Below are 20318 nucleotides of genomic sequence, written 5' to 3' on the forward strand. Positions count from 1 at the left end.
AACACGCCACTTTAATATAATATACCCATTTCCTAAAACTAAAGTCTCTATTTAAATTGTCCCAAAATTAAAGTTACATGTTTATTTGCAGTGTCATAGGCTCACAGCCACTTTTCCACATTTGTTCTTCTTCTATCACAACAAGACCAGGGAATTTGCAATGTGAAAAGAAAAGAGTACTACTTATGAAAGACTAGCTTTGAATTCAACGTGTTTTAGTAGAAGAGAAATAGGATAAATTATTAAAAATTTTTGATAATTCATAACTATGATATTGAAACAAATACAGTGATGGGACTCCTGACTTTATGTACTCCATCATCTGTTGCGATTTTAAGAGTATTAGCAATGAACAAGCAGAAGTAGGAAGAACAGAGAATGAAGAATCTGGAAAAACAAATTGGGGAGCACAAAACAGAGGCTCTCACACACATTTCATCTATTCATATTCCTTTATATACTGAGTGCTTAACAAGAAATAACCAAGAGATTAGCAACCGCAGAGAATCTCGAAGAAAGAGAATGAAAACGGTAGGCTGTGCACTGAAATCCATGTATTGGTTTCAGTGCCGGGCAACGGCTACAAACAGGAAAGAAAAACACCTGGCTTAACAGCCAACGACATCAAAAACGACACACACAAGCTGTGTTTAACAAAGTGAAACAAGAAACGACATAGGCTAAAGTCGTATCACTTAAAACAGTAAAATGAATTAAATGAAACGACACTCAAACTTGGCGTTTTAGCTGCTGAAGTGAAGAAACGGCATCGTACTGTACATCCTTCTTCTTCTTCTCCCTTATTCAGCCTCTGACTCTTCCCGCCAAGTCTGCTCCTTAAATCTCCAGAATTGTGATCATCTTCCAACATCATCCCATACCAAGGAAGCAGAAACTATAGATTTATCTATTGTTCCTTCAATGGTTAGTGAAAATGGTAGCTTCTGCCCGAGAGATTTGAATGACAGAACATTAGGATTAGCTTGGATTTTAAGTGCTCCTGCTAGGGAAGTCACTTTTGCTCTGTATATAGACCATGTGGGATGAAATGATTTAACGTAGGCAGCTGCTGCAGAAACATGGGGGCAAGCCATTGATGTTCCTGAGATTATGTTGAATGGCTCAAATCTGTTATCGCCTTTAGTTTCAGAAACAGGGGAAATTAAGGACCACGCAGCTAGAATGTGGACCCCTGGTGCAGATAAATCTGGCTGTAATTGTTAACAACAATTTAATGTAATAATCAGTCATATAGAAGGGTATATGTACATAAAGATTAATTTTCCATCAACTTACCTTGAGTATGTCAGGTGTAATTGGATTCGGACCGCTTGATGAGCAAGAGACTACATAAGGAGCCAGTGAGTCATTAGCCTCCTTACTCTTAAATATAGTTGCAGTTAGGGTACCGCAACTTATGTTGAAAGTGTATAACTATCTGTTAGATGATCTTCATTTATGATAGAAAGGGGTATAAATTTATACTCAATGAAATTGACAAAATGAAAATCTTGTGTTCCTACCTTGTCGAGTTTACATATACAAAAATCTTGCTGCCATCAACCAGATCAAGGTAAGACGCAGGCAAAGGAAACAAGCTAGCATCATCATTTGGAGCATTGTCTCGCAGCAATGTACCAACTGCACCAGCACGGAGTGGTTCTCTCCCGGAGACAAACCTATCACAAAGAACAATTTTACCCTTCACCAAATTGCGGTCCAACGAGTTCTGAAGGCAATTCCTGTGATTTAAGAATCAATCCGATAATCAGATGTCATGTTTTATGTTTCTCATACTTATATTTGGCATTTAAACAAGAAATAATGTCTACCCAAATCTTTTTGTTTTTTGCCGTTTGTGTGAGTATGGATATCAGTAGCATTTCTGTTGACTGATGACTCTCATTTTTGTCCACATACACACCATGAAAGAATGGAAGATGTTTCTGATATTACCTGGATGAAGCCCATGTAAAGTTTCCAGTCGTGTTGGGTGCACTTCTACCATGAATTATAGGGTACATTTCATTCTTGAGATCAAATGTATTTATTGATACACCCTGGACAAATGCCAGATAAACAGATATTCAGAATCTAGCTTAACTGGTTACTTCGGTGGTCAACTAGTCATACTTCTTTTTAAAAGGATCTATCTGGTTTTAATTCCTTGTTTCCAAACCCTCTAAAAGTTTTGCTTTTACTTGATAGGATAGGGACAATTAATGGCATTACCTCATAAATCATATTGTTCCCAAGCTGGACCTTGGTGAGAAACTTTCGGTCTATGGTGCTAGCAGAGAGGGTGTAATACTCTTCACAAAAAAATAATAATAATAATAAATAAATAAATAATAAAATAAAAAAGATTTTTTAAAATAAAGTAGATATATTTTAGTTAATGTCAGACTATATTATTATATTTAAAAGAAAATCAATCAATCTTACCTCATCTTATAAAAAAAATCAATTAATCTTATCATATTTTAAAATAAAAGTAATAAGTTTTATCTCAACAGTTTAAAAGAAAAGGTAAAAAGCTCACGTCAGTTTATTTCATCAGACTCAAACGATAAGTAATCAGAAGAGTTTAACATCAGAGAAGAAGAAAGACAGAGGAAAAGGAAAAGTATTCAAGGGATTGCTGATTAAGGTATATTTATGGTTGTATTTTCATAGTTTAGATAAAAAATCCCTAAATTAATTATATTTTCTTACCTTTTATTCAAATTTGGCACTTTTTCGATGACTTTCCGATGGTATGATGGGTACCAATGGAAAGGTCTTGAAAAGATCTTTCCAATGATTTTCGTAGCATCTTGTTTGGTTTTGCGGTTAAGAAGATATGAATTTTTGAAATTAATTAGAAACTTAGTTTTCAACAGTTTGACAACCCAACTTTGGGTCACTGGACTCTATATTCCGGTAACATTTTTGGTTGTTTCTTTGAGGGTTTTTGTAGTATGAAATGAAATGTTTAATTTGGCGTCAATAGCTCGGTTAGGGGCTTCTTATGTTAAGAGAATTAAAGCCTCAAAGTACACTCAATGATACTGAAAACCCAAAAATTTGGGTTTTTTTTATGATTTTGATATTTTTGGCTTTCAAAACTTGGGAATTTTGTGTTCTTTTTAATCTAAACAAATTTTGGTGTTGTAGTATGTTATGAATACTTCATATTGGTGTTGATTTTATCACTGAAAATAGTTCAGGTTAAAAGTTATGAGAGCTTATGACCATCCAGATTCTGAAAATTTCAGAAAATAAAAATTTTTTTAAATTTTTTTAAAATTTGATTTTAATTAATATGTGATAAATTCTATTGTAAACTTCATGAATATTGGATATGTGATTTCTATTGCATTTTTATATCAAAAAGTGTGTATCTTTATATTTTATAAATTTATTTCTTAAATTATAGATTTTATTAAAATATCAAAAATTTATGAAAAATTATAAATATGATTTTTATGAATGAAATTAGTGTTATCTTTCTATCTGAAATTAGAATCCTTATTGATTTTATGATTTAAGTTTAATTCTCAACTTTATTGAAAATTTTATTAATTCAAAAATATATATAATAATAAAATATTACCTTATTAATCGAAATGTTTTTAAATTGTAATAGAGGTCGCTACACACCCTAATTACTTAGGATGGCCAATGGAAGTCACCTTTAAGGATTTATTTGCAAATTCAGTTCTGATTTTGTATGTATTTTCTTTTTTTATTAAGCTACTAAGAGGATTTTTTGATTTGCTACTTGAAAGTGAAATTGAAAAAATCAAGTAAGTGACTTATATCCCTTCGATGTTCTCACACCTTAAAAATTAGCCTCAATGTGAATTTGAATTTCATATATTATGTACAATATGTTTTATCCTATGGTTTGTAAAAGTCGGATTTAGTATGCAAAATATATATACATGATTTTCGTATGTTGGATCTTGGAATGTAAAATTTTTGTGAAATATGATTTCAGATTTTAAAATATGAATATGATTTTTGTCTAGCATATGCATATATGATTATCTTAGTGATTACATATGTAACTACTTAATTTGAATTAAATATATTTTTTATGTGCACGATATGTGTTTTGTGAAACTGAATATTACCATTGTGTGAATTTGGGTAATCTAAAAATATACATTTCTGTTTTGTGTCCTAGTATGGCTATTCTCTGACCCTGTCAATGGGGGTTAAATGTTGACCATGTCGACATATATTCTGTGATTATAGATCGACCTCCCAACCGCACCACTTGTTACAAAATAGTAGTATTTGTGATATCTGTTCAGTGCAGCCAATGGTTGCTTTTGATATAATTCTGACTTGTGCCACCGGGGTTAATTGTGGATTTATTTCTGACCTATGTCACGGGGGTTAAGTGTGGTCGTAGAATGTTGCAGGAGACAACTAAAATTTCAAATATTTGTGAAATATGTTTGTTATGTTATCTGAAATTAGAAATTTTAAAGCATATGATTATAAATAAGATTATATGATATTTTTGTTTTGATATTTATATTAATGACATTTTGGCCTAAATATTTTAAGCATGCTTAATCCGGGTAAAAGGATGTTAGTTACTTGCTGAGTAGTTGGACTCACTCCTTTTTTAAAATTTTTTTTAGGTTGTGATTTGGTCAACCACACGAGAATTTCGAGGGTGATGTTTAATCTAGTAGCATTTAAATTATCTAGGATTTATTTAAATATTATGAACATCGAGCCATCTTAATTAGTATTCAGACTTTTATCTTGACATAGTAGCTTTACGATTTTGAAGGCTTAATTCTGAATATTGTCGAATTATAATCTTTTGAATTTCTACCGACAGATTTAGTTTTATAAATCACTAAATTCTTCAAGTATTTTAGTCTCTTTTAAATAGTGTTATAAGGTATATGTATTAAAGCTTTGCATGTATGTAAGATTACATCTTACAGGTATGTGACGTCAATCGTGCGTGTTAGAAAATTAGTAAAAGAAAAGAGAAGAAAGTAAGGCTTAAGGCGTGCTGTAACGCACTTTTTTTAAAGAGTTGTTGCCTACTATGGGGATTCGCAGACAAGGACTCTCTAGGATACAACAAGACTTTTTGCAAAATGCTTTTTAATGAATTCTGATTTGGAAGTATGTTCTTTTATAGACAATGACAGGTTGTGTTTGTTGTCTTTCAACAGATGCGTTCTTTTTATTTTCAATAGATGTGTCTGTACTATTTTAACAGATGTGTCTGTTGTATTTCAACAGACGTATCTATAACTTTCAATAGTTGTGTTTATTGTAAATACTTATTATTTATTTATTTTTATTTTATTATTTTTTAAGAGTTATATTTATTCTTAAATAGTCACACCTGAATACTTATCTTCCAACAAATATTACAAACTATTCAACAATCCTCTGCTAGTTTGTAATATTAATAATACTATGTATAATAGAAAGTATCTTAAAGATTTGAACTTTCTATTAGTGTAGAAATTTTAAAGTTAAGATGAAGTTATTGGTATCACAAGGATTGAACCTCAACTCCTTATGTCATAATCGAAAATATCGCACGCATAGTTTTTTTTTTTTTTAAGATTCTGCCAACTGCTTTAGCACTTATATGGCCTTGTGGTAATCCTGGTTTCATGAATATTTACAAGAATAAACCCTCTTAATTCTTGGTTGGAGTGCGCCACTCCAATATTCATATAGGTGAAATTTGTATGTATGTCCCTATTACTACAGGCATTTGATGTTTCCATTAAGAGCCTTTTGCTCATCCTTTTCTCATAACAGTCGCACTAAATGTTCTAGAATGAGGCTATTTGAATATTCTAGAATGAGGCTATTTAATATAAAATTCAGTGCATAATGATAGCATATAGTAACTTGTTATTACCCATTAAACTTTTATTGTTAATTTTGCTAACTCAAAGTTGGGTTTCCATTATTAATGCTTTTAATTCAAGGGTTTTAGCCCCATTTCAGTAAAAGTTGACTTTATAGCCTCTCTTGGAAAAGTTTTGGTAAGTGGATCAGCCAAATTCTTGCAAGATTTAACATAAACTATTGTTATAATGTCATTTGAAATTAATTCTCTTATATAGGCATGTCGCAGACTCATGTGTCTAGACTTTCCATTATAGATCTTATTATGGGCTACACACATTGTAGCCTCACTGTCACAATATATAGAAATGGCTGGCATTGGTTGTGGCCACAACTTTATATCTAATAACAAATTTCTCAGCCATTTTGTTTCTTTTCCAATAGCTGCTAACGCTAAAAATTTCGATTCCATTGTGGAATACGTAATACAAGTCTGCTTCTTAGATGCTCAACTAATGTCACCACCTCCTAAAGTAAAAATCCATCATTATGTGGATTTATTGTGATCAATACTAGTTATCCAACTAGCATAAAAAAATCCTTCTAATGCACTAGGAAAACCATTGTAACAAATTTCCAAATTTTTTGTTTTCTTTAAATATCCAAGTACTCTAGTAATAGCCTTCCAATGATCCTTGCTAGGTTTACTTGTAAACCTTGAAAGTTTACAAATAGCAAAGGCTATATCAGGTCTGGTACAATGCGTAACATACATAATGCTGCCTATGACACTAGCATATTCTAATTGTGCCATAACTCTTTCACAATTCTTAGTCAATTTTATACTCGAATCATAAGGACTATTAAACTCTTTGATTTTCAAATGACTATATTTGTGAAGAATTTTCTCTATGTAATGTGATTGATTTAATGAAATCACATTTTGATCTCTTTTGACCTTAATTCCCAAAATTGTGTCAACTTCATTAAGATCTTTCATTTTGAAAAATGAAGTCAAATATTTCTTGGTTTCAACAACTCCAAGCATATTTGTACTAAAGATCAACAAATCATCTACATAAAGACATATGATTACGCCATAGCCTTTTGTAAATTTAGAGTAAATGCATTTATCTGCATTATTATGTACAAATCTATTTGAAAGTATAGTACTATTAAACTTTTCATGCCATTGCTTTGGAGCTTGTTTTAATCCATAAAGAGATTTGATTAGTTTACAAACCTTCATTTCATTTTCAGGAAGTATAAAACCTTCAGGTTGCTCCATATATATTTCTTCATTAAGATCTCCATTTAAGAAGGCAGTTTTAACATTCATTTGATTTACATGTAATTTATGAATGGAAGCCAAAGCCAAAAGTGTTCTTATGGATGTTATTCTTGCTACCAAGGCGTAAGTATCAAAATAATCTATGCCTTTTTTTTGCGTAAAACCTTTGGCAACTAGTCTAGCTTTAAAGGTTTGCACTGAACCATTTGTGTTATATTTTCTTCTAAATACCCATTTACAACCTATGGGTTTTGATCCAGGAGGAAGATCAATCAAAACCCATGTTTTGTTTGATAAGATTGAATTCATTTCATCATTTATTGCTTCTTTCCAAAAAGCTACATCCCTTGAAGATATAGCTTTTTTAAATGTTTTTGGATCATCTTCAACGTTTAACAAAATAGGTATCTTTTTACACACTTTGGTTTTACTTCCTTCCATAAGGAATGCTAATGCTTGTGAGTCAACAAAATCTAGATCTAAGTGCTTTCTTTTTATAGCTCTTTGACTTCTTCTCAGCTCAATTTGAGTATCATCCCTTTTTTTTTTACTGAATGTATTATGAGAAGTCATATCACTTTGGTCACAACTTGGAATTAAGACATTTTGTTCATAATCTTTATTATTATAGTTATACATAAATTTATTTTCAATAAATTCAACATGTATAAACTCTACAATAATATTTGATTGTAAATCTAAAATTTTATATGCTTTAGAATGTTGGGCATAGCTAACAAAAATGCCTTTTATTGCTCTGGGTTCAAGCTTTGTTCTTTGTTATTCAGAAACTTTATAAAAAGCCAAGCACCCCCACAATTTAAGATATTCCAAGTTTAGTTTTCTTCCATTCCAAAGTTCATAAAGTGAGACCTTAATATTTTTGGAAGGAACTTTATTCAGTATATGACATGCTGTTAATAAGACTTCTCCCCATAAATCGTGTGATAGATGTGCATTTAATAACATAGCATTTGTCATATCAACCAAAGTTCTATTTTTCCTTTCAGCTAATCCATTTTGTTGTGCTGAATAAGGAGCACTTTTTTTATGTATCAAACCATTTTCTTCACAAAAATTATCAAATTTTGTAGGAAAATATTCTCCTCTTCTATCACTTCTTAGAATTTTGATTTTTCTACCTTTTTGGTTTTCCACAACACATTTATATTCTTTAAATTTCTGAAAAGCTTCATGTTTTGTTTTAATTAAATAGACATAAGTGAACCTAGAATAATCATCTATGAAAGTTATAAAATATCTTTTTCCTCCTCTAGTTAACTTTCCATTTAATTCACATATATTAGAATGCACAATATCTAATAATTATGAGTTTCTTTTTACACTACGAAAAGGTTTCTTTGTCATTTTTGCTTGTATACATATTTCATATTTTTCCTAGTGCTCATGTTTGCATGCAATATAACCATATTTAGACATAAATTTCATGGAACCAAAATTTAAGTATTCTAATCTAGCATGCCATAATAAAGAATTAGACTTAATAGTATAAGCAGAAATTATATTTATTTCATCAATACTGAACTTGTACATGCTATTACAAAAGTATCTTTTTCCTACAAATAGGCCACCCTTGGATATTATTACATTATCAGATTCGATTACAATTTTAAAACCTTTATTTGCAAGCAAAGAAGCAAAAACTAAATTCTTTCGAATTTTAGGAACATGGAATACATTAAGTAATGTCAACTTTTGTCCAGAAGTGAAGTTCAACTCAACAGTCCCTTTTCCTTCAACTTTGGTTGTAACATGATTTCCCATCAAAATATTTTCTGATTTATTAATTTTCATGTATGTCTTGAACAAGTTTTTGTCATTGCATACATGAATTGTAGCACCAGAATCTAGCGACCAATCTTTACTTTTATTGGAATCAACAGCCATGTTCAATTCTATTACCATTCCAATATTCATTGTCGAAACCATAGCAACCAATTCATTGACAGCCTCTTCTATTATGTTTGCTTTTTCAGGATTTATAGAACCAAAATTCTTTCCTGCCTTCCTTGATCTGCATTCACTAATCATATGGCCTTTCTTTCCACAATGGAAACATTTTATATTTTTCTTATCTTTTTTCTTAAAGGCCTATCTTGAAACTTTCTATGCAAATGACTTGAATTTCATAGAATTCTTTCCAAAATTTTTAGAATTCTGACTCACAAGATTCACCTTCGAATCAGAGGGCTGAAATAGCGTATCATGAGCACGTGTTTCACATTCTATTTGCATCTGAGTCATGAATTGCTCTATTGATAGAGACTCCATAGAATGCAGAACCTTTTTTTTATAGTTATTCAAAGATTGAGGCAATTTAGAAAGAATTGCACCTATTTATAGCGCATCAGGAACCTTAACCTCAAGGTCTTTTAGTTTTGAACTAAAATTTGTAAATCATGTACTTGATCCATGATAGGCAGATTGTTACTTATCTTAAACTCAAAATACTTTAAAGATAAAAATTTGTTAGTACCTATTTTTTCGTTTTTATAGGTAGTTTCCAAGGTTTCTCAAATTTCTTTTGGAGTTTTCAGATTGGAGTAGAGATCATATAGATGATCTGTCAAAGTGTTTGAAATGTGTCCACGACATATCAATTCATCTTCTTCACATTTTTTTCTCTCTGCCTTTTGTGCATCAAAGTCTTCAACAGTCGGTTCTGGAAGTACAGTAAGAGTTAGATCTAGAACATAATAAACCTTCAAGGCTGTGAGCAAAAACACCATCTTATCTCTCCAGCGGGTGAAATTGGTTCCATCAAACCGATCAAGTTTGATGAATTCTTGATTCATAAGTTGAAATCTTGAATTTGAATTAGACTTCATTGAACACAACTCTTTAAAATTGTTAGAAAATTAGTAGAAGAAGAAAAGAGAAGAAAGTAAGGCTTGAGGCGTGCTGTAACATACTTTCTTTAAAGAGTTGTTGCCTACTATGGGGATTCGTACTATGGGGATTCGTAGACAATGACTCTCCAGGATACAACAAGCCTTTTTGCAGAATGTTTTTTAATGAATTCTGATTTGGAAGTATGTTCTTTTATAAACAGTAACAGGTTGTGTTTGTTGTCTTTCAACATATGCGTTTTTTTTATTTTCAACAGATGTGTCTGTACTGTTTTAACAGATGTATCTGTTGTATTTCAACAGATGTATCTGTTGTATTTCAACAGATGTATCTGTTGTATTTCAACAGATGTATCTATAACTTTCAATAATTGTGTTTATTGTAAATACTTATTATTTATTTATTTTTATTTTATTATTTTTTAAGAGTTATATTTATTCTTAAATAGTCACACCTGAATACTTATCTTCCAACAAATATTACAAACTATTCGACAGTGCGTTGGGGTTTGGGGCGTGACAGAGGGGCCATGACGAAAAATTGGTGATGGTTGCACGGTCAGGACCCTGATTACCTGCAGAGTTTACTGTCAACACGCCGTTTCTCATGGCATGAAACGCTCCAATTGCAATAGAATCGTTGAAATAGTCTTTAGGAGTTGCTGCTCCTATTGAAAGAGATATAATGTCAACCCCATCTGCAATTGCTTCATCAAAAGCTGCCAGAATGTCAGCATCATAACAACCATCAGACCAGCAAATCTTGTACAAGGCAATACGTGCCGATGGAACCCCTCCAAGAGCTGTTCCCAAGGCAAAACCAAACAGGCTTGCCCTGTTAACCAACCCTCCGGCTGCTGTTGATGCAGTATGAGTCCCATGGCCACTAGTATCTCGAGGAGAAACAATGTCATCTGGGCCAAATAACCCATCGCTCCGGTAATGCTGTGCTCCAATGATCTTACTGCATTTGGATTCCGGACAGCAATATTTGTCAAACTTCAGACAGTACTTTGACTGACTCTCCAAAGACTATAATAACAAATATTTATGTAAGATGCATACTTGTTGCAAGTGAAATTGCCACCTGCTGTTTGACAATTGCCTTTCCATTTGCTGGGAGGTGGACCAAATCCTTTGTCATTAAAACTTTCAGATTCCGGCCAGATTCCAGTGTCTAAAACTCCAATGATTACATCACTTTCCGAAGCTGATCTTTCCACTTATTGGGAGAACCCCTTGACGTCCCATGACCTTGTTGTATGGAGGTCTCTCTTTTCATTCGGAAACACAGATACCACACCATTCATTCCTGAACGTCGAAAGATGGTGTTAACTGATTTCAAGAAAACTATTAGAAAAGTGATCTTCATTTGGATGATGAAAAGCTGAGTTGGTTGTTGAAGAGGAGAAAACCAGATAGCGGGCTGCAACGGTAACTTGAAGTTCTGAAGTAGCGATTGGTGTCAAAACGCAGCAAGCAGGAGTCGTTTTTACTTTACTGAATTTTTTGTTAATGAAACGTTGCAGGAGTCTGTCGTTTTACTGAGTCTTCTTTTATGTTGTTACTCATACGATGTCGTTTACTATTTCTTGTAAGGCTTTAAGCCAAGTTTGGTTCAGTTTCTTATGTGCTCAGACTTATTAGGACTTCAGGTTTAGAGCTGGGCTTCAGCTGCCTGATGTTCATGTAATCTTTTTCTTCATCATTTCTTCTGTAAAGCTGCAATTTCACTTTCCCAAAAACGAAATGGTGAAAGATTCATATGAGTTTATTGCATTGATGAGGGTAAATACATAGTAAAGTTATTTATAAGATACTATGATATTTCAAATAAATACAATGATGGGACTCCTCACTTTGTGTACACCATCATCCCATTCCAAAGAAGCAGAAACTATAGCTTTATCTGTTGTTCCTTCAATTGCTAGCTCAAATGATAGCTTTTGCCCGAGAGATGTGAATGACAGAACATTAGGATTAACTTGTATCTTAAGTGCTCCTGCTGGAGCAGTAACTGTTGCTGTATATGTAGACATTGGTGATCCCACATTTGTGACAGTCCTGTTGAAGGTGCGGCTAACTGGTTTCAAGGGTGAGGTAAAAAGAGCAAACGAAGGATAGTTTAGATCCCAAACTGTTCCATTCGTAGCTTCAGAACAAGTAGCATTATCCCTAGTGACTAGTTGTAGAAACCGAGTGCTATATCCTTGTCCGCATAAAAATTTTATGTAGTCAACTTCCTCAGAATCATATACCAGACCAGGATTGACAGCCTTGATAGGATTCAGATTGCCTGAGCCGTATGCAAATTCAGCATCCAAGTTAATACCGGAACTCATAGGGAAGGCTGAAAGGAAACATTCCAATCGGGAAAATTAACTGCAGTCAGTGAGATTCTGTAGTTTAGGGAGACAGTAGTAGAGTAGTACTCATAGCTATTACCGGTGGTCATAAGGGCAGATTTGATAGCAGCAGGAGACCATGTGGGATGAAATGATTTAACGTAGGCAGCTGCTGCAGAAACATGGGGGCAAGCCATTGATGTTCCTGAGATAATGTTGAATGGCTCGAATCTGTTATCGCCTTTAATTTCAGAAACAGGGGAAATTAAGGACCATGCGGCTAGAATGTGGACTCCTGGTGCAGATAAATCTGGCTGTAATTGTTAACAACAATTTAATGTAATAATCAGTCATATAGAAGGGTATATGTACATAAAGATTAATTTTTCATCAACTTACCTTGAGTATGTCAGGTGTAATTGGATTTGGACCCCTTGATGAGAAAGAGACTACATAAGGAGCCAGTGAGTCATTAGCCTCATTACTCTTAAATATAGTTGCAGTTGGGGTACTGTAATTTGTTTCAAGAAGATATAGATAAGTGTTAGAAAATTTTTTGTTACCTTTACAATAGAAAGTTGTGTAAAAACTATACTTGATTAATTATATAAAAAAGGAACAGAAAATTTCTTCTTGTGTTGCTACCTTGTCGAGTTTATATATGCAAAAATCTTGCTGCCATCAACCAGATCAAGGTAAGATGCAGGTAAAGGAAACGAGCGAGCATTGTCATTCGGAAGCTGGTCTCGCATCACTGTACCAACTGCACCAGCAGAAAAAGGTCCTCTCCCCCGGCTTAGCGTATCACAAAGAACAATCTTACCCTTTACCAAATTTTGATCCAGTGAATTCTGAAAGCAAAACCTGTGCTTCAAGAATCAATTCCATAATCAGATATTATGAGTATGATCTTTCTCATACTTGTATTTCCATTTAATGGTAAGTCTTATATTAGTTTCAAGCTTCTTATCACTAGATTTTTAAGAAAAAATGGCTTGGTTTCTGATATTACCTGGCAAAAGACCTTGTTGCATTAGGACTGGCTGCATCTCCACCATAAATCATAGGGTACATTTTATTCTGGAGATCAAAGGTGTTTATCGATACCCCCTGGATACAAGCCAGATAAGCAAACATATATTCAAACGAAAAGGCATTATAGTTGCAATAATGGATCTAAATGCATTTTATTAACAAGGAAATCCAATTGTGATTACACATAGCTTAACTGGTTACTTGACAGTCATACTTCTTTAAAGAGGATCTCTCTGGTTTCACTTCCTCATCTCCAAATTAAACTTAGTTAGCAATATTTATTTTTACCTAGGAGGATTGCATCAATATCAATGATATTACCTCATAAATCTTACTGTTGCCAAGCTGCACCTTGGTGAAAAACTTGCGGTCTATCGTGCTAGCAGCCACAGCAAGGGACCATGGTGAAAAATTTGAGATGGTAGAACGTTCGGGGCCATCATTTCCTGCAGAAATTACTGTCAATACACCATTTTTCATGGCATGAAAGGCTCCGATTGCAATAGGATCTCTGAAGTAGTCTTCAGGACTATGTCCTCCAACTGAAAGAGAAATTATGTCAACCCCATCTGCAATTGCATCGTCAAATGCTGCAAGAATATCAGCGTAATCGCAACCATCTGACCAACAAATTTTGTAAGCAGCTATACGTGCTGATGGGACCCCTCCTCGAGCTGTTCCTGAGCCAAAACCAAACAGGCTTGCCCTGTCAACTAACTTCCCTGCTGCTGTTGATGCCGTATGAGTCCCATGGCCATCAGAGTCTCTCGGAGAATTGATGTCATTTGGGCCAAAGAATCCAACACTGCGGTAATATTGTCCACCTATGATCTTACTGCATTTGGATAGCAATATTTGTCAGACAATTCAAGCACTAATCAGATTGATGACTCTCCAAGACCATATACAAATTTATATTCATGTTTTTAAGATGCATACTTGTTGCAAGTGAAATTGCCACCTGCAGTTTGGCAACTGCCTTTCCATTTCTTGGGAGGTGGACCAAGTCCTTGGTCATTAAAGCTTTCAGATTCAGGCCAAATCCCGGTGTCTAAAACCCCAATGATAACATCACTTTCCAGAGCTGCTCTTTCAACTTGTTGGGAGAAGCCCATAAAGTCCCATGATCTTGTTGTATGGAGGTTTTTCTTTTCATTCGGAAACACAGATACTACACCATTCATTCCTAAAACGTCCAAAGATGGGTTAAACTGTTTCAAGAAACAAAGATCATGGTGAAATCATGCTCACTTACCAGCCATTTTTCGTGCCTCTTCCTCCGTTAGCTCCACCACAAACCCATTAAAACTCCTTTTGTAGCTGTATAGCACTGACTTCTTAATAACATTACTGCATTCATTCCGTTTGAATAGTCAAGTCAATGTTTCGGCAATGCAAATGTGACAGCAATGAGTATTTCCTTATACCTGCCATAGACATCTTGTAGCATGCTGCTATGAAGCACGGAAGTGGAAGTTCCATCACTAGGCCGGTCTCCCATGTACACAATATAGCTCTACAAGTTCAAAGGTACAAAAACAAAGTTCATCAAAAAAGGAGAAATAAGTTAAAGCCATGATTGTTTTAGGCATTATCGGATATGATGAAACAGATGACTGAAAAAATATGCAAATGGAAAACCCAATTAATCAATATACATAAATATTACCTTTCTATTAGTATTGGATTGAGAATGAGATGCTGCCCTGCTAGTAAGCAGAGCCAAGAGAACGCCATGGAGTAGAAGGCGGGGAAGAAGGTATTTTCTGCCTTTCATTATTGGAAATATGGTCTCATACAGACTTTTCCAAGTACCAGGCTGGAAAATGTGTTTTGTCCAAGTGTTAGCTATGCATATTTATAGATTCAATAAATGAGAATTTTCTTCTGTCTAGATTTTTTTTCTTATGGATATGGATATCCCAAGTTCAACAACCATGCATATGGATTTTAATAGACATGCAATTATTAAATTGGAACCACCAAGATGATGTAAGCACTTGACCTCGACCTCGACCTTGACCTCGACCTCGACTTTTGACAGTCTTGCCCAGAAGAAGGGTAATGCTTGAAGTGAGGACCTAAGAACTTTCCTGACTAGCTACTGAAGAAAAAAGTTAAACAAGCCACTTTAATATAATATACCCATATCCTAAACGACAAAGAGGGAGAAAAAGTTTTTATTTAAATTGTCCCAAAATTAAAGTTACATGTTTATTTGCGGTGTCATAGGCTCACAGCCCTTTTTCCACATTTGTTTTTCTTCTATCACAACAAGACCAGGGAATTTGCAGTGTGAAAAGAAAAGAGTAAAAGTTATCAAAGACTAGCTTTGAATTCAATCTGTTTTAGTAGAAGAGAAATAGGATAAATTATCAAAAATTTTTGATAATTCATAACTAGGATATTGAAACAAATGCAGTGATGGGACTCCTGACTTTATGTACGCCATCATCCCATTCCAAGGAAGCAGAAACTATAGATTTATCTATTGTTCCTTCAATGGTTAGTGAAAACGATAGCTTCTGCCCGAGAGATTTGAATGACAGAACATTAGGATTAACTTGGATTTTAAGTGCTCCTGCTGGGGCAGTCACATTTGCTCTATATATAGACATTGGTGATCCCACATTTGTGACTGTCCTGTTGAAGACACGGCTAACAGTTGTTGAGGCTGAGGTAAAAAGAGCAAAGGAAGGATAGTTTAGACCCCAAACTGTTCCATTGGTAGCTTCAGAACAAGTAGTATTATCCCTAGTGACTAGCTGTAGAAACTGAGTCCCATAGCCTTGTCCGCATAAAAATTTTATGTAGTCAAGTTCCTCAGAATCATATACTAGACCAGGATCGACAGCCTTGATAGGATTCAGATGGCCTGATCCGTATGCGAATTCAGCATCCAAGTTAATGCCAGAACTCATAGGGAAAGCTGCAAGGAACATTCCAACCGGGAAAATTAATTACAGTCAGCGAGATTTAGTAGTTCAGGGAGACAGTAGTAGACTGGTAGTCATAGCCATTACCAGTGGTCATAAGGGCAGATTTGATAGCAGCAGGAGACCATGTGGGATGAAATGATTTAACGTAGGCAGCTGCTGCAGAAACATGGGGGCAAGCCATTGATGTTCCTGAGATTATGTTGAATGGCACAAATCTGTTATCGCCTTTAGTTTGAGAAACAGGGGAAATTAAGGACCACGCAGCTAGAATGTGGACCCCTGGTGCAGATATATCTGGCTGTAATCATTAACAACAATTTAATGTAATAATCAGTCATATAGAAGGGTATATGTACATAAATATTAATTTTTTATCAACTTACCTTGAGTATGTCAGGTGTAATTGGATTCGGACCCCTTGATGAGAAAGAGACTACATAAGGAGCCAGTGAGTCATTAGCCTCCTTACTCTTAAATATAGTTGCAGTTGGGGTACTGCAATTTATGTTGAAAGTGTATAACTATCTGTTAGATGATCTTCATTTATGATAGAAAGGGGTATAAATTTATACTCAATGAAATTGACAAAATGAAAAATCTTGTGTTCCTACCTTGTCGAGTTTACATATACAAAAATCTTGCTGCCATCAACCAGGTCAAGGTAAGATGCAGGCAAAGGAAACAACCTAGCATCATCATTCGGAGCATTGTCCCGCAGCACTGTACCAACTGCACCAGCACGGAGTGGTTCTCTCCCGGAGACTAGCCTATCACAAAGAACAATTTTGCCCTTCACCAAATTGCGGTCCAACGAGTTCTGAAAGCAATTCCTGTGATTTAAGAATCAATCCGATAATCAGATGTCATGCTTTATGTTTCTCATACTTAGATTTGGCATTTAAACAAGAAATAATGTCTACTCAAATCTTTTTGTTTTTTGCTGTTTGTGTGAGTATGGATACCAGTAATATTTCTGTTTACTGATGACTCTCATTTTTGTCCACATGCACACCATGAAAGAATGGAAGATGTTTCTGATATTACCTGGATGAAGCCCATGTAAAGTTTCCAGTAGTGTTGGGTGCACTTCCACCATGAATTATAGGGTACATTTCATTCTTGAGATCAAATGTATTTATTGATACACCCTGGACAAATGCCAGATAAACAAACATTCAGAATCTAGCTTAACTGGTTACTTCGGTGGTCAACTTGTCATACTTCTTTTTAAAAGGATCTATCTGGTTTTAATTCCTTGTTTCCAAACCCTCTAAAAGTTTTGCTTTTACTTAATAGGATAGGGACAATTAATGGCATTACCTCATAAATCATATTGTTTCCAAGCTGGACCTTGGTGAAAAACTTTCGGTCTATGGTGCTAGCAGCCACAGAGAGGGCCCATGGCGAAAAATTGGTGATGGTTGCACGGTCAGGGCCCTGATTACCTGCAGAGTTTACTGTCAACACGCCGTTTCTCATGGCATGAAAAGCTCCAATTGCAATAGAATCGTTGAAATAGTCTTTAGGAGTTGCTGCTCCTACTGAAAGAGATATAATGTCAACCCCATCTGCAATTGCATCATCAAAAGCTGCCAGAATGTCAGCATCATAACAACCATCAAACCAGCAAATCTTGTACACGGCAATACGTGCCGATGGAACCCCTCCACGAGCTGTTCCCGAGGCAAAACCAAACAGGCTTGCCCTGTTAACCAACCCTCCGGCTGCTGTTGATGCAGTATGAGTCCCATGGCCACTAGCATCTCGAGGAGAAACAATGTCATCTGGGCCAAATAACCCATCGCTCCGGTAATACTGTGCTCCTATGATCTTACTGCATTTGGATTCCGGACAGCAGTATATTTGTCAAACTTCAGACACTAGCTTGACTGACTCTCCAAAGACTATAAAAACAAATATTTATGTGTGTAAGATGCATACTTGTTGCAAGTGAAATTGCCACCTGCTGTTTGACAATTGCCTTTCCATTTCCTGGGAGGTGGACCGAATCCTTTGTCATTAAAGCTTTCAGATTCAGGCCAGATTCCAGTGTCTAAAACTCCAATGATTACATCACTTTCCGAAGCTGATCTTTCCACTTGTTGGGAGAACCCCATGAAGTCCCATGACCTTGTTGTATGGAGGTCTCTCTTTTCGTTCGGAAACACAGATACCACACCATTCATTCCTGAACGTCAAAAGATGGTGTTAACTGATTTCAAGAAAGCAAGATCATGGGTGAAACCATGCTCACTTACCAGCCATTTTACTTGCTTCTTCCTCCGTTAGCTGGACCACAAATCCATCAAAACTCCTCTTGTAGGTACAGAGCACTGACTTCATGTCAAACTCGCTGAATCCATTCAAATTTTTTGCACAGTCAAGGCCTTGGTTCACAGTTCACCTCAACATATATATTTTAACAATTTTTAGTCATATGCTTTCTATTCTTCTCTGTGCCCCCTCCGTCTCCCACTTCTTCTTCAACTTTACATTGACAGAAAGTTATAGTAATAGAACTTTATAGTATGATCTGATAATTCATATGAACTAAAGTTTCATATTTTCTCTGCTGTATTTTGCATATCTATTTCATTTTTAGTCCCACAGAGTGAAAAAAATCTGTTTTCACTGAAAATGTATCAGCAATTACTTAAATCACCATTGATTCATTACCTGCCGAAGGCATCTTGGAGCATGCTATTGTGAAGTGAGGATGTGGAACTCCCACCGCTAGGTTTTTTTCCCATGTACACAATATAACTCTGCAAGTTCACAAAAGGTACAAGAGATTGAAGTTTATCAGCAATGAATCAATTTGTTCTGGAAAATGAGATATAAGTTAAAGAAATCCCATTCTTGCTTTGTGCCAATGATCATCAAAACCATGAAAGGATGATTAAAAATGAACGTAAAACATTGCCTTTCTATCGGGTTGAGATGCTGCCCTGATAGTAATCAGAGCCAAGATAAGGCCATGGAGGAGAAGGCAGGGAAGAAGAGATCTTTTGCCTCCCATTGGAAGAATGATCAACCGAAAACTTTTCTAAGTATGCTGGACACTGTTTTTTCAAGTACTAGTTATGGATTTTTATAGTCAATGAGCATAAGGCTTTTAGACTAATTCCCACAAGCTATTTGTATTAATTAATATTTTGTTAATGATTTCTTCACGAAATCCATTTCCGGCTGATTATTTTATGGTTCAATTAAATCTAATACATTTTGTATCTTTAATGACTACTTAAAAATGATTCAAGTGAGGTGCAACAATCCATAGAGGCATCAAGATAATAAAATAATATGAATAAATAAAACCAAGTAAACTACAAAAAACAATTTTATATTTATGGATAACTTTTGCCTAATTGCAATGTCACGCCAAGCATTACAAGATAAGAGATTTTGGACAGTTTTTAATGGCGAACGTTGCATATATGATCAAATTAGTCTTTTGGAGAGAGGTAATGCCGTAACAGTAACACTGTGCTACATCCTTCTCTACAATTGAAAATTAAAATTGGGAATACAATAAAGTTTCATGCAATAATCACCTGATGATAAGTAAAAGTCAATTGAAGAATTGCTCAAATGTCAGGTTTTCTAGAGTGAGGGAATTGTATAAGCATTTACCTAACCTAATCTGCCAATTGGCTTTGAACGAATAAAACTTGGACATAATCATCAGTCTTCTTCCAAACGTGTATATTCTAGAAAAAATAATCATCAGTCTTCTTCCAAATTTATATATTCTAGAAGTGGAAAGTGAGGTTTTTCCCATTGATTACATATGTTTTTGCGATATAAAACGACTTGGACAAGTAATCAGTCAATTCTCTAGATCAATTAGGCAATGAAAGTCCGAAACAGGAAGAAGAACAATGGCATCCCAACTGTCAAAAATTAATAGTCAATTCCATTAAAAAGGCATGCTGCTGGACGTCATAGTTTTGGCAGGCCTTATCGCAAGCTTATTCATGAATGTTGTCTGAGTATTTTTGTCTGGTTTTA

At 34.8% G+C, this 20318-nt stretch overlaps 2 protein-coding genes and 1 pseudogene across 2 annotated transcripts; all 3 read right to left on the minus strand.

Annotated features, from left to right (window-relative positions):
• On the minus strand, positions 739–11297 carry LOC18585995 (annotated as a pseudogene).
• LOC18585997 (cucumisin) lies at positions 11739–15209 on the minus strand. Its single transcript, XM_007009106.2, has 10 exons — positions 15038–15209; positions 14796–14884; positions 14624–14718; positions 14308–14554; positions 13690–14203; positions 13346–13443; positions 12979–13197; positions 12733–12844; positions 12434–12647; positions 11739–12338 (listed from the first exon to the last, which is right to left on the minus strand). Exons 1-10 carry the CDS (start codon positions 15143–15145, stop codon positions 11818–11820), a joined length of 2217 nt encoding a protein of 738 aa, XP_007009168.2. The 5' UTR covers positions 15146–15209; the 3' UTR covers positions 11739–11817.
• On the minus strand, positions 15522–19352 carry LOC18585998 (cucumisin). The gene is made up of 10 exons (XM_007009108.2): positions 19231–19352; positions 18984–19072; positions 18566–18660; positions 18249–18495; positions 17628–18141; positions 17352–17455; positions 16919–17137; positions 16691–16802; positions 16392–16605; positions 15522–16297 (listed from the first exon to the last, which is right to left on the minus strand). The coding sequence occupies exons 1-10, from the start codon at positions 19324–19326 to the stop codon at positions 15768–15770; spliced, it is 2220 nt and encodes a 739-aa protein (XP_007009170.1). The 5' UTR covers positions 19327–19352; the 3' UTR covers positions 15522–15767.

This window comes from Theobroma cacao, chromosome 10, assembly GCF_000208745.1.
Source record: "Theobroma cacao cultivar B97-61/B2 chromosome 10, Criollo_cocoa_genome_V2, whole genome shotgun sequence".
NCBI classification, from domain to species: domain Eukaryota; kingdom Viridiplantae; phylum Streptophyta; class Magnoliopsida; order Malvales; family Malvaceae; genus Theobroma; species Theobroma cacao.